Source organism: Sciurus carolinensis, chromosome 4, assembly GCF_902686445.1.
Source record: "Sciurus carolinensis chromosome 4, mSciCar1.2, whole genome shotgun sequence".
In the NCBI taxonomy this organism is placed as follows: Eukaryota; Metazoa; Chordata; class Mammalia; order Rodentia; family Sciuridae; genus Sciurus; species Sciurus carolinensis.
In genome coordinates this window covers 38,792,613-38,807,881 of record NC_062216.1, presented here as the reverse complement: position 1 = coordinate 38,807,881, position 15,269 = coordinate 38,792,613, and the positions used below count along the sequence as shown (strand labels likewise).

Sequence of the window (15,269 nt, the reverse complement as noted above, 5' to 3'; positions counted from 1 at the left end):
AGCTTTCCCACTGTTTTTCTCCCAGGAATTTTAATTTCACAAATTACATTTGCATCCTTAATCCATTTTGAGTTAATTCTTCTATAAGGGGTGAGATAAGGGTCCATTTTAATTTTTCTGTATATGGATCTTTAGTTTTCCCATCACCATTTATTGAAACTCTCCCCATTGTGAATTCCTGGCATTTGGTAAAAAATCAGCTGGTTATAAATACATGGATTTATTTCTGGGTTCTCCATTCTGTTCCCCTGGACTTAAAATCTTTTTAATGCCAGTATCGTGCTGTTTTGGTGTTGTGGTATATTTTGAAATCAGGTAGTATTATATTTCCAGCTTTGTTCTTTTTGTTCAAGATCACTTTAGTCTTTTAGGGTCTTTTGGGATTCCATGAGAATTTTAGGACTCGGTATTTTATTTATTTGGAAAATGTCACTGGGATGTTTATAGGAATCACATTGAATCTATATTCTATACAACCGAAGTGCCCATTAACTGGAATACTCTTCAGTTTTTAGAAAACAAAGAAATTCTGCCATTTGTGGCAATATGGATGAATCTAGAAGATATTATGCTAAATTAAATAGGCCAGGACAGAATGACAAATATTACATGATTTCATTCATATGTGAGAACCTAAACTAGTTGGTTTAGGGTCATGGAGGTAGAGACTAGAAGGTTGGTGACTCCAGGCTGGCTGGGGAGAGGTGAAAGGGGAAAGGAGAGATGTTGATCAAAGGACAGAAAGTCTCGGTTAGTCAGGAGAAACAACTTCTGGTGATCTGTAGTACAGCTTGGTGATCACAGTTAACAATGGATTGTGTAGTTCAAAATTGCTGAAAGAGTGAATTTTAATTATTCTTATGACAAAGAAATGATAAGCAAGTGAGGTGATGGAGCCTTTAACCTGGTTTGATCATGCCGCAATGTAAACATGCATCCAAACATCATTGCATTGTGCCCAATAAATATATGCAATTATTAGTTGTCAATTAAAAATAAAATAAATAAAATCAAATTGTTAAAAAGAATGCATGAGCATTGGCATTATATCCAGATGCCTGTAACAGAGCAGCCAGCACAATGCTTAGCACACAGTAAGTCACTGAAAACTTGGATGCATTCTACTGTCCTCCCTTTGGAGAGTAGTACCATTAAAAAAAATTGTTTATCTTTATTGCAATCCACACATGGAAAGTTTTACTCTTTGTAACTTTTAATAAAACATTTTAAACTATTTTGTGAAAAGAACTGTTTAAAAATATACAAAGACCAGAAACCCCTTTAGCATGGCAAACTGGTCAGATCTCCATTGGAGGAGCCTTACTGCCCTCTGGCTTAGCAGCCATTGAAGTAGCTAAGTGCTTATTTGTTAGAACTTTAAAAGGAGGTAGTGAGGAAATGGACTTGTGGATTTGGAAGCATGAAGTAATATGGAGAACTGAAAACAATTTCGTGTGGCTCTTCTTCTTGGGAAAGTCTGATAAACCTTAACTTTTCTTAAGTAAAGAATGTGTCTACTATGGTCTCCACCATGACATAAAGCTTGTTCTGAATAAGGAAGTTGGCCTGGTACTCAATGAGGTTCTTCAATTCTGTCACTTCTGATGATAAAGTAATCTTTCTGATTACATGGAATTATTTTAACATTGACTTACCTGTTAAAATTATTCGAAAGACTCTGAAAATAACTGGAATTTATTTGTTGTTTGTTTCTGCCATGCTGGGGATGAACCTAGGGCCTAGTACATGCTTAGGCAAGAGCTATACCCTGAGTTCTGGAATGTTAATGATACCTGAAAATAACCTGAGGATATAAAGTACCTCAAACATGAAGGTGTCAACTTCTTCTCGAATATCTTCCTGACTTAGCTTGCTCCCTTCGTCATCAGTCACACTTAAAAGCAAGTCAAGAAAAGCCTTGCGTTTATTTTTGGAAGGGACAGGGCCCCCATCAGCACCTCTACAGTCTCCGACTTCCTTCATTTTCTTGGTCCGTTCAGCAATGACCTATATAATTTAAATGACAGTCACAGGCTTTAGTTTGGACTTTGCTAAGGTCTAATGACACATTTTTCTACGAAAATATGCTAGCCTCTTCTAACTTAATTTTTAAAAAACTTTCCTGTTTATTTCCATTTTGATGACAACTTAGGTTCTTATGAAAATACAATAAGGCCTCTTGCTAACATTTGGGCATAGTTGGGTTGAAACCATTAAGAACAAATTTAATGTCAGACAAATTCATAATTTTCAAGTGCTATTTTTCTAATCTTTCTAACATGGGAATACCTAGACATGGGAAGTTAGGGAATACCTAACATGGGACGTACCCTAGAACTTGAATAAGCTAATGAGAAAAAGTTTAAGTGGCAGAGAACATGCAATAATTACATAATAGACTAATTATAGATCACTCTTAATTACATGAGTTGGAGAAAAGTAACAGCAGGTTGATTAGGCAATTCACCCTGCAAGCTTGCTACTCCTTATGCCTGGAATGTTCTTTCTTTGTATGCCCACAAGACTGGCTCTTTCCCTTCTCTCCTGTCTCTGCTCTCTGTCACACTACCAGAGAGACTTCCCCCTTCACTGCTACCCCATCCCTACCACTCTGTTTTCCCAACCTTCCTTTATTTTTCTCCAATTCACTTACCACCTGGCATCATATCATACTAACTGTTCAGACTCCTCCTCCAACTCAAACACCACTGTTCGTGTGGTAGCACATTTGTCTTTGTTCACTGATACCTTTCCAAACTCCAGAACACTTTCTGGCATTTTAAGAATGCTCGTTAGACATTTGTTGAATGAATGAAAGAATTAAAGTTCACATGCTGAATTTCATTACACATTTGAACTTTCATTTCCCAATCAGGAAATTGAACAAACCTGCCCCTAAATGACTTGAATGAGATTTGTCCTTTACTTCATAAGGGCAAAATACCACCAAATATTTTTTGTGGAACTCATAGCCTAGGTCTCAGATGCAATTTATATATACACACAAACATACCATAGCACATATATATGATATTGTCCATCCAGTCAAGGATTCGTTAATTATTGATATTGATATTAATGCATGAAATTTAAGGAAAAGTATAATTATAAAATACAACCTGTTTACTATTATACTACCAGGCGATTATATCGTGGCCAACTGAGAGCAACAGTTCACTCATTTAACATCTATTGACTTATTAATAATAATTTGACCTACTGGTGGCAGGGCTTTCCTCAGCATAAGGAAGCAATTCTAATTTAATTTAACCAAAATTTACAGCAAAGGAAGAAAATATTGAAATTGTTACTTTTTTTAGTACATTCAAATTTGAATTTTTGTTTTCAATTAAATATTGATTCTCCTAAACACTTCTGTGACACAAAGACTGATATCCTATCCAAAACAAAATTCCTTTCTTCTGCTGTTTTTTTTCAATTGAAGACAAAATAGTACGACCTAATTTTAATTTTTTTCCCAAAATTAAAGTATGCACTGCCTTAAATGCCTTTTATCTTTGAAAACTATCACCTACTCCAAACATTTTCCAGAAGACATTTCTGTAAAATCTTTGCCTCTTTATGCTTTTACACAATATCCTGTTTGTTGTTGCCCACATCATGTTTTGTAGTTATTTGTTATATTTTTCCTGCCCCACCAGATAACCTGTTATGATAGAGGTCATGCATGCCTTCTTCATTGGTCTAGATTCAACCTTTGGTATTGTGTTCAGTACTTAGCAAGTACTTAATTAGTATTAGTATTCATATTATTTAAATGCAATTTAACTAGTATTACATTTGTATAATTTAAATGTAATCATACTGAACACTTTTTCCCATTACTGTTCAATTTGACTTTTATTTTGTGGGACTCAGGTTCCATGGTCCGATGCTGGTTATACTAATAAAAGATAAAAATCATGGACTTAAAATGTTCTGGAAATGGATAGTGGTGATGGCTGCATGACATTGTGAATGCCCTTGATGCCACCAAATTACATATTTACAAGGGTCATAATGGTGAATTTTATGTTATGTGCATTTTACCACATTAAAACAAATGACTTACATTGTTGGTAAAAGTGTGTAGGATCTTAAGGCCTCTTTTGTGTTCCCATCCTTCTTTAAACAGAAAGTACCAAAGATCAAGCCAAAGCCAGGGCATCTTCATTCTCCGATGTATCATGTCACTCATCCTATAAACAGGATAAAAACTATCTCTTATACCAGAAATGTCTGTTTATTGAGCACCTACTTGGTGCCTGGTCTTGGTAGAGGCAGTACCCGGGAGTGATGCTGACTAGTCATTGAGGCTACTAAGAACGTCATGCTTAATGCTAAGCAACGAAGGAATGGGGCTGTTACGTGAGCAACGAAATTTTTAAAAAATGGATTTTAAAGATGAATGAGGAATCCACTACCAAACACCCTTGTGGATGATCTGTGGTCTCTGCTTTTGTTTCTCCAGGATGTGTTCCTAACTTTCTCACATCAGCTGGGGCTTTGGTACTAAAGGTCGAGATGAAGTCTGCTTCTATTTAAGGCCCACCATTCACTAGATCAGACCTCCAGAGTAACAAAAATGGCTGCCTCTTCTATAAGAGAATGCTCATTCAATAACTGCTATATGGCTGTCCCAAGCAGCTCTCTCCTTTCCAGTGATAAAGCATAAGAAGTCCTCCATGCTCTACTCCTTCAGGATGGGCTTAGATACCAGTCCTTCAGAGAGGTCTTCTGTGGTCAGTCTGATGAACTCATTCCTTTTTCCTCTCAAATATCAGCTTGATGTTTTTTTCCTAAGCAAGTATTACAATCTGTTAGTTTATGTTAATTGGTTCGATGTCTGTCTCTGATGCTATGCTGTTCTGTGAACAGCAGAAAACCAGTTAGAATTTTGTGCATTGACTGGCAGATTTAGATATTTAATAAATATTTGTTAAAAAGAGTGAAATGAGCAGTTGACTTCAAGACAGGATACACCCAGTCAATTCCTGACCTTGCCTCTTAGTAAGTAAAATATTGTAAGCAATTTTAAAGTAAAATAGTTGGCCCCAATTACAAAAGCAGTAACTATTCAGGACAGAAAATATGGGAAAGGAAAATAACACCCAAACCCAAATGCAATATGAAAGAAAAGCCCATACACAGAACAAGGGTAACCATCGCTGACACTTTGGTGTAGGTTCTGCTGCTTCTTTTTTTTTGTTTTTATTTTTTTTTCTATGAATAATTATTTTGTGGTAGTGGCTGTCATACTACGAAAATTGTTTCTATCATTTATCACTTAGTATCATAGTGTAACCATTGTAATGTAAATTATAATGTACCTCATAATGTAATCTCAATATATTAGAAGTAATCATTTTAAATTACAGCATAATTCAGATGTGCCAAGATTTATATAACCATTCCTCTATGCTAAAATACAAGCTTAAATGATGAGGCTAATTTTTAGCTTAACATCTCATTTTGAAACAATAAAGAAGAAGTGAGACAGAAATTACTAGCAATAATTTTAAACCCCAAATCAATAATAATTTAAAAAATAATTGAAAGAATTGCACTTACCTGTAGACTGCACGGACATACTCAGAATCACCATTGCTTTGAGCACCAATATTCTTCCCCATAGCTGTTTCTATAAAATATGGGTGAGAAGCAAACATTCAGCTCATATACACATTTTGGGTTTATTTTGCAATAGCAGACACTATAAAGAAAAAAAAAATCCTGTTCTGTTCTTCTGCATTTCAGAATCATTCTTCTTCGTTTGCTCTTCCTGTATCATCTGCTTCTCTACTTCTTCTTCCTGTATCATCTGCTTCTCTACTCTCTTCCTGTATCATCTGCTTCTCCTACTTCCTCTTCCTGTATCATCTGCTTCTCCTACTTCCTCTTCCTGTTCTTCTTTCCTTTTGGCCTTCCTGGCAATTTGGCTCTGCGACTGCTCTGCCTCACTGCCTCAGGAGCGGCTGTTCCCTTTTTGGCAGTTGATTTATCAGTAGCACCACCCTGGAATCCATATCCTTTTCAATCCCCTCATTTACTTTCTCAATAGAATGTTATTTTCTATTTGCTCAGTTTTATCTTTACATTATAACTTTAAATACAAATCAGTCAGACTTACCACAGATTATATCTAAGGCACAAAGAGTGATGTAAAAAAAGCAGTTAAATGCTTCTTGGTTAACATGTTTCTCAAGTTTATTAACCAATATATTCGCTTGCTCATTCATGATATCTAAGAAATCTTCCAGAATTGTAAAATGGAAAGTGGGTGTTAACATTTTTCTTCGGGAGCGCCATTTGTTTCCAGTACTAGAAATATAATACATGGTTAAAAATAAGAGAGACGTAACATCCAAAACAAGTAGAGTATGAAGATAGTCAAGTCAACAAAATTCTGAAACAGCTTCATCTACAGATTCTCAAATGCTTTGGTCAGAATAAATGACAGAAATATATAATAATCATGTAGTTAGAAAATACAGATATGTGGTTCATTGTTTTACAATACTAATAGTTGCTTTATCATTAGTAAAATAGAAATATTTAATGATTTTCCTCCATTTCTAAGTTCTGAGATTCTAAAATTAAGAATTCCCTTTTCTTCCCCCACCAATATCTTAGTTTTCCATTTTCCACATGCTCCATGGGTCTATCTTGATTTCTACTGTGTTTGAATTCTCCAAAGCCCCTACAAGGGACTTTCTCTTGCTAAGCCAGCTTGCAGAGGATGGAGTCAGAAACAGAACTCCTATTTCTGGATGCCAGTTCAAGGTCAAGGTCACTGAGCTCCAGATTCTTCTCTGGGGCTCCCTGCCTTTGCCACTGGCTTTTCAAGATTTCTTCTGCCATGCTCCACTCTAACATTAGGACCTCCTGATTCATCCACTGGTGATAGCCACCATGGAATATTACTACTGGAGATCGCATCCTCTCAAGGGCCCACTGTTAGCTGGGTCTTTCCTTCCAGCCTCTCTCCCTTTCTGAGAACAGTCTTGCTACAGAAAAACAAACAAAACAAAAACAACTGCCCTAAAAAAACCTGAAAAACAAACAAACAAAAACTTGTGTCAATTACTGAAATAACAATTCACACATAGAAGCAACTATTTCTACCAGATAACTTTACAAATTTATAATGACCTACCTTGTAAGAAGTCCAAGACCAAGCCATGGCTCTAGGAATTTGTACATATAAGATTTGTCAATTTGCTTTGAACAAGTTAAAATTACCTTAGGAAGAGAAAAAAGTACTTGAGAGGTATATGGGCATCAAAATAACTGCAATTATAGGAATACCTGATGACCACAACTACTTTTCCTATCTTCATTTTCATTTCTGTGCCTCTAAGAAATCTAATTAGAATTTTGAACATGAGTGTCTAGGATCAAACACAGAATGCTCTCAGGTCTCTTGCTCCAGTACTCTATTCTGGAAAAATCTCTTTACACCAAACCCATGGAATTCTGGAGTGGAGTATGTGAGAAATTCAAACATGACCACAATAACTAAGAAAGACTTGTCCTAGCACAGTCCCGAGAAAATTCTATTTTTAATTTTGTTCTATGAAGAGAAAATCTGCTTATCCCATTTTTACCCCTTGACCCAAATTATTCTGTCTTCATTCCACAAGACCGTTTTCTCAGTGGAAATAATAAGCAGAAGGAATACAAACTTTCTGAGGACTAATTGAAATAGCATGAACAAACCATAACACTATAAATATCTGTGGAATAAAACGGTTGACACTGATATGATATGAACTCTGAGCAACTTGAGGGAAACACCCACATTTTATTAGTCATATATTCTGGAGTATTACAGCTGTGTCTGTTGGATGGCAAATGCTAACTTGTGTAAGAATTATTTATGGTTCTTAAAAACTCTAGCTTTCCCAGCACCATTTGTTGAAGAGGCTATCTTTTCTCCATTGCATATTGTTGGAACCTTTGTCTAGTATGAGAAAATTGTATTTATTTGGGTTTGTGTCCATGTCCTCTATTCTGTACCATTGATCTACCTGTCTATTTTGGTACCAATACCATGCCGTTTTTGTTACTATCGCTTTGTAGTAGAGTTGAAGATCTGGTATTGCAATACCCCCTGCTTCGCTCTTGCTACTGAGGATTGCTTTAGCTATTCTAGGTTTTTTATTCTTCCAGATGAATTTCATAATTGCTTGCTCTATTTCTGCGAGGTACATCATTGGGATTTTAATTGGAATTGCATTGAATCTGTATAGAACTTTAGGTAGTATAGCCATTTTAACGATATTAATTCTGCCTATCCAGGAACATGGGAGATCTTTCCATCTTCTAAGGTTTTCTTGAATTTCTTTCTTTAGTGTTCTGTAGTTCTCATTGTAGAGGTCTTTCACCTCTTTTGTGAGATTGATTCCCAAGTATTTTATTTTTTTCGATGCTATTGTGAATGGAGTAGTTTTCCTAATTTCTCTTTCTGAAGATTCATCACTTATGTATAAAAATGCATTGGATTTATGAGCATTGATCTTGTAACCTGCTACTTTACTGAATTCACTTATGAGTTCTAAAAGTTTTCTGGTGGAATTTCCAGGTTCCTCTAAATATAGAATCATGTCATCAGCGAACAGGGATAGTTTGAGTTCTTCTTTTCCTATTCGTATCCCTTTAATTTCTTTGGTTTGTCTGATTGCTCTGGCTAGAGTCTCAAGGACGATGTTGAATAGAAGCGGTGAAAGAGGGCATCCCTGCCTTGTTCCAGTTTTTAGGGGGAACGCTTTCAGTTTTTCACCATTTAGAATGATATTAGCCATGGGCTTAGCGTAGATGGTCTTTATAATGTTTAGGAATGTTCCCATTACCCCAATTTTTTCTAGTGTTTTGAGCATGAAGGGATGCTGTATTTTATCAAATGCTTTTTCTGCATCTATTGAAATAATCATGTGATTCTTAACTTTAAGTCTGTTGATATGGTGAATGACATTTATTGATTTCCGAATGTTGAACCAACCTTGCATCCCTGGGATAAAACCCACTTGATCGTGGGACTTAAAATCAGCATACTACAGAGATACAGCCACATCAATGTTCATTGCTGCTCAATTCACCATAGCCAGATTGTGGAACCAACCTAGATGTCCTTCAGTTGATGAATGGATAAAGAAACTGTGGCATATTTATACAATGGAATATTACTCCGCAATGAAGAATGATAAAATTATGGCATTTGTAGGCAAATGGTCGAAATTGGAGAATATCATGCTAAGTGAGATAAGCCAATCTCAAAAAACTAAAGGGCGAATGATCTCGCTGATAAGCGGATGAGGACATATAATGGGGGGTGGGAGGGGCTAGCATTAGGTTTAGGGTTAGGTTTAGAGTTAGGCCAAGGAGAGCAGTAAGAATGAAGGAAAGAAGGACTGTGTAGAGGGAAAAGAGGGGTGGGAGGGGTGGGAGGGGTGGGAGGGGTGGGGGGGAGGGGAAAAATATAATAAACATCATTACCCTATGTAAACGTAAAAAAAAATAAATAAATAAATAAAAAAAAAAAAAAAAAAGTAATCATGTCCATAGATTACTTATCAAGGCTGAAAATATCACAAGATTCATTAATTTAATTAAAAAAGCATTTGCAACATGCTAAGAATACTTAAGAAAATAAATACTGTCACTCTCTTTAAAGAAGTTTAATGATCACAAAAAAAAAAAAAAAAAAACTCTAGCTTTCTGCACACTTTCTAAAAAAGAAGATCAAATATATTGAGACCTGATAACAAAAGTGCACAGATACATCACTCTTTATACTCAGTTAAACAAAATTTAAGGATACATTTATCACATTTATTCTTATGACATTTCCACACTATCAAATATACAGTGAAATGTCTGTTTTATCTACCACACACCCACCTCCACATTTTCAGCATTATAAAGCGCCACCATCGGCACTGGGCCAATCCACAGCTTCAGCAGTGGCAGGTGACGGTATTCTTCAGTATACTGAATTATCTGCTGAAAAAATTCTGAGAGAAAAATATTTGATTTTAAATTCAATCAAGACAAGAATTTTGCTAATAGTATCATACATATACTAATTTTGATAAATGCACTAGTTATGTAATATGATACCATTAAAGGAAGCCAAAAAGAGGGCAGACAAGAACTCTATGCACTATTTTCACAGATTTTCCGTAGGTCTAAAATTATTTGAAATAATATTTGCTACAGCAGATAATATAATGATGTTAGCTCTTCTAGGATAATCATTTGTGATGTGCCAAAAGGTGCACTTTTAAAAAATCATTGCTCAATGTCACAGAGCTAGTAACTGGTGGAACCTGGCTTTGTACCAAGACTTCAGAACTTGAGGTCTTAACCATTATACCACACTGCTTTGAAATATCTCTTGGATAATATAATTGTTGATATTGCTGTGGAAAGGGCTGGGTCAAATCCCCAGTGTCAAAACATCCTGCTTCATGCTATTATACTGCCTGTCTTGGTCTGGTCTGACAGAAGGGACAGGGAAGTTTGAATCTGTGGCTTGAAGATGTCAGGTTCAACAGCCAGGTGCAGCTTCAAAAGGCAGGCATTGACACAAGGGACTGGGAAAGCAAGAAATGAGAGTTTAGAGGTCAACTAGAAGACGTGTATTCTTCAAGGTGAGGTTACCAGGGCCAGAATTCCAACACTGGCTACAGAATGAGAAGCGTAAACTCTTGTATAAGAGACAGTGTTATTTAGAACAGGAACTGTATTTTAGAATAGTCTCATATCCCCAGGTTTGCTGAGTTCTATCCTGGATGAAAAGCAGGACTTCAGTAAATATTTGGTAATTAAAGAATTTGCTCTAAACAAGTTCTAGGTGGTAACCTAGAAAGTTTGCGCGCATTAAATTCAGTCCTTAAAACAACTCTGTAATGTAGTTACTTTTACAAGTAAAATTAAATAAATAAATAAATACAACTCCTCTAATAGAGAGTTTTAAACAACTTCTTAAAGTAGCTTGGTTACAAAGCTGAAAGTTGAGCAACAGTTTTCTTGATGCCCAAAATCCAACACTCGATGAAATAAAAATTCCCTTTGTGAACAGCAGTATATTGTCAGTCTCTTAACCCAGAAAGTCACTCCAAGGACAATTCCTTCCAATATTATAATCAACTCACAATTTATCTTAAAACTGGTCTTATGCATTTAATTCTTGGAATCCTCCCCAAAACATAAGATCTCTTAAGGGGATCACTTCCTAGTAAATTGGAAAGTATGGTCTAGCTTTGGGCCATAAGCTCCAAAGACATAATCCCATACAATGAAATCCCAAAAGATCAAAATTCCTGAAACCTGACGTCACTAGTGTCTAAAATCCTGAAAATATAATTCTGGGAAAGCATTTTAGATATTATTTAGAAGACATTTATTTACATTTTATTTATATTTTTAAAGGGGAATTTTAATTTGAGAAATATATAAAAAAAGGGTGCAATTCTTCAGAGGTCACTTTTCACAATAAAATAAGCAAAAATAACATATTTTCATAATTAGCAACAAAATAATAATAGTCACATGTGTATATTAACAACTATAAGCAAATGAACTGTAATCATAATGAAATATGTCAAAAAATGAAATCCATAAACACATATCACTATGGTTTATAACTGTGTACACCTAGCTTTACAACTGCTATATCTACAATTTTGTTTTTGTTTTTGTGTTTTGTGTCCATGCAAGACAAGTTCTCTACCACGGATACATCCCCAGCCCTGAGTGCTAGTATCTAAAATACCAAGATGGACCATGTAAGTCTTGTGATGAGAGGGATCAAACACCCCAAGGATGATGGTCACCACATATACAGTGGCCAAAGAATTGAGACCTTGAGAAATGTTTTCTTTCACAGAAGCCAATTATAAAAAAGACATCTCTTCACTTATCGAGGATGCTTCAATGTTTTTACAAAGATACATGTTTATACACATAGTAGTAACACACTTTTGTCAAGTCAAATGTGCACAAAATGCATAACATGATGTAGAACTCTCTGAGAGACTATGCATTTTATGCCTCCAGTATTGGAAATGACATGAAGACGTAAGGCACAGCCTAGAAAATTAGCATGGGTGGGGGGCGTGGGTGGAGAAATGGATGCTGCCCTAAATTCTGCAGTTCAAAGGTGGGGGAGGCTGGAGTTCTGACATCCAAGGGAGCAGAAGAAAATTCTATCGTAGCTCTGAGAGAGAGAGAGACCAGTTAGCCTTCTGGATTTGTTCCCTCCGAGGCCATGATGGATTGGATAGTACTTGATCACGTTGAGAGTGAATCTTCCCCACCTGGTCCACTCGGATTTACAAACCAATCTTCTTTGAAGATACCCCTCAACACACACACACCTCCAAAATAATGCGTCACCAGGTTTCCAGGTATGCATTGATCTAACATGATGGCACTATCCTGTTTAAAACCCTCTCCAGAATTCAACTTTCTACCCCTCTTAAGTAGACTTTTTTTCAATGAGAATTTTGGTTTTCAGATTTTTTACTTTCAGGATTTCAACATTTGGGATTTTAATCTTTGAGGACTGTGATTTGAGGAATTTTAGAATTTAGGGATTTTGATCTTTGGGGATTTCAATATTTGGGTTTATAACTTTGGCAATTACGGTTGGCACCAAGGTTATGTGATTATTTTTAATACCATAAAGCCTCAGGATACAGGAGAGGTTAGCTCTGCTTTTAATATTAGCCAAGATGATTTCTGTCAACGTGATTTTCATATATCTAAACATACTTGTTGAATTACTTGTAATATTAGTCACTTTGATATTTGATTAGTACAAAGTTTTTTTGTTTTCTTCTGCCAGAAAGTATTTTGGTAAACACTCTCCCATAAGGCCTTATCTTATTTCTGTGAAGTTGAAATGACGTCATTATTTTTATTTGGTGACTCTGAAGTGAAAATTAAGTAATTCTTCAAGCTTTGAAGTCAATGCTCAGTCTGTAAAACAATTATTAATAATTAATCTGAGGAGGAACTGGATTCTGGCTGGGTCCATTTAAAAAAATGTCATTTTGGATAAATCTTTTTCAGCTCTGGGTATCCTAACTTGTATACCCATTAAAATTAAGTGCTAAAATCTAATGCTAAGTCCCTAATGGGCGATTGTAAATACCAGGTACTTTTTGAGAGCTTTATAACTTAAAGTGATTTCTTTTCCCATTAACAAAGCATGTCTATCATTTTTAAAGGATTATTTCAGTAAAAAAACAATTCACTCTTTAATAAATAAGGCTTGTCATATAAATATGCCTAAAGGCCCTGCTAGCGCAGCTTATTAACTGCTATTATGAAACCTCCTTATTAAATGTGAAGGTCAAGAAGGAACGAAAGTATGTAGTGGTCAAGTCATATGATGTCTGGGCGGGAGTGGTGGGGGGGGGTAAGTCTCAAGTGAATCTGCAGTCTATTGTTTTCCAAAGTGGGAGAGAGGGGAGAGTGGCACTTAAGTATTTACCAGGTTCCAGGGGAGTTTCCACCCTTAAGGCTTTAACAAGCCAAGACAGAAGAATGTACAGGGTTTGGGGATCTGAGCAGCTGAGGTGGGAAGAAGAGAAGAGAAAAAGCAGAAGGACATGAGTTTGGAAATACTGCATTCTGAGCTACACATAAAAAGTTCATCGTGGAGGGGGGCGGGGGCGTGAACAAATTTTGGCAGGAGTCAAAGTCTGGATTGCATTGAGAATTCATCCTCCAGAGGGTGATTCTTCCTTCTCCTAGCTTCCAGCGCCCCAGGTCGAAGGCGGGTTGAGGGGAAGTGTGGTCCCCACATCTGGCTCCAGCAGGGGCCCCTGCTAGTCAGGGTGCAGGTGGAGCAAGGTGCGAGCCGCCAGGGCGCGATCCTTTACTTACCTCTCCCGTCCGGCTTCATCAACAGCGCGTGTCCCACCAAGGGGTAGGCGCGGGCGACGGTCGGGATGGGCCTCATCTGCTGCCATTTCCTCGCGTAACTGGCCACCATCTGAAGGAGGTTGAGGATGAGGGTGGCGCCCGCCAGGGAGACGGCGCTCGCCGCGCCCCAGAGCAGCAGCTTCTGCCCGACCAGCCCCAGCCAGAGCCCGACCATCTCCGCAGCGTCCCTTTTCGCCCGGGATTAGCGATGGGGATGGCGAGTCCGCGCTGGGGGCCGCCGGGGCGGCCGGCGAGGTCTAGTCCAGAGTTCAAGTTCACGGCGCTGGACTAGGCGGGGTTCCCGACTTGGGAGGCGGAGGCGGGGGCGGCGGGGATGCGGAGAGGGAAGAGCAGCCCCGGGCCGGCTGGCTTCCTCCTCCTGCGGCCCAGACTGGGCCGGCCCAGCCGCCCGGAAGCACAGCAGCGGCCACCCGGGGTCCTAGGGACAAGGTTTCCAGCCTCCCAGGCGGAAAGAGAAAGCGCCGCGGGGGTTGTTACCGGGGCTGCAGGAACCTAGTAACGCACACCGGTCTTCTTGGTGCGAGCTGAGTCTGGGGAGTTTTGAATGTAGGTGAGGACACGTAGGGCCACAGGAGAACATCTAGGACAGCCTCGGGATGGAGGGGACTTCAGGACGCACATCAATCGCTCCACCCGCGCGCCCTGGGGCTAGCCAGCGTGGGCTGAGTTTGGGATGAGGTGACCCCGCTGCTGAGCGTTGGAGGGATTTCGGTTCTTTCTAGCAGTCTGTTTCAAAACTGAAACAAAGACACATCCGGGTTGAAACTCAGTCTCTGGAGCTTTAAGCTCGCTCTTCTTGCACAACCCGCAGCGCTACTGCGTTGCTGTGGGACTGGCTGCCCCGGGAGGAGGGGCAACCCTGGCTTCTGCATCGGGGTCATTCAGAGCAGCTACCTTACTTTGATCTAGAGAGTCTCAGGGACACAGTCTCGGGAACGACCTGTCAGTTTGTGTCAGCTGACTGAGACACTGGAAAGCTAAATGAGGTGGTGATCCAGATATGTGCCAAAATATTCTCCAGAGCAAGGATAAGCCAGAGCCTGAGGGGAAGGGGAAAGAAGAGAGGATGACTGGTGAAGGTATGGGGAAGAGGTGGGGGTTAGAGACAAGGAGAGAGGAGAAATTGAAAGGGAACAACTGCTAAGGAGCATACTCAAAAGGGAACTAAGACCCAGCCCGAGGCAGGAAACAGAAAACATAAGGATGCTCTACTTCTACCTAGGGCTGTGACCGCTGGCTCCAGTTTCTCTCTCTCCTGCTTGCAGAGGTGCCGTGTCCTGACTGATTGCCTTTTCCAGGCCTGATACTTGTTA

General features: G+C 38.5%; 1 protein-coding gene across 1 annotated transcript; it reads right to left on the bottom strand.

Moving 5' to 3' along the window:
* Positions 1-1,036: 1,036 nt before the first annotated feature.
* On the bottom strand, positions 1,037-14,733 carry LOC124982271 (cytochrome P450 4V2). Its single transcript, XM_047548597.1, has 7 exons — positions 13,897-14,733; positions 9,901-10,013; positions 7,157-7,242; positions 6,131-6,321; positions 5,572-5,641; positions 4,073-4,199; positions 1,037-2,007 (listed from the first exon to the last, which is right to left on the bottom strand). The coding sequence occupies exons 1-7, from the start codon at positions 14,108-14,110 to the stop codon at positions 1,762-1,764; spliced, it is 1,047 nt and encodes a 348-aa protein (XP_047404553.1). The 5' UTR covers positions 14,111-14,733; the 3' UTR covers positions 1,037-1,761.
* Between the last annotated feature and the right edge of the window lie 536 nt (positions 14,734-15,269).

Bases quoted from the DNA above. Each gene is read 5' to 3' on its own strand.
- LOC124982271 (XM_047548597.1), bottom strand. From the start codon at position 14,110: ATGGTCGGGCTCTGGCTGGGGCTGGTCGGGCAGAAGCTGCTGCTCTGG. The intron at 10,014-13,896 runs GTAAGTAAAGGA...TTTTTCTCTCAG, and splicing joins GATGAAGCCGGACGGGAGAG to AATTTTTTCAGCAGATAATT. The intron at 5,642-6,130 runs GTAAGTCTGACT...CATATTTTATAG, and splicing joins TGCCTTAGATATAATCTGTG to AAACAGCTATGGGGAAGAAT.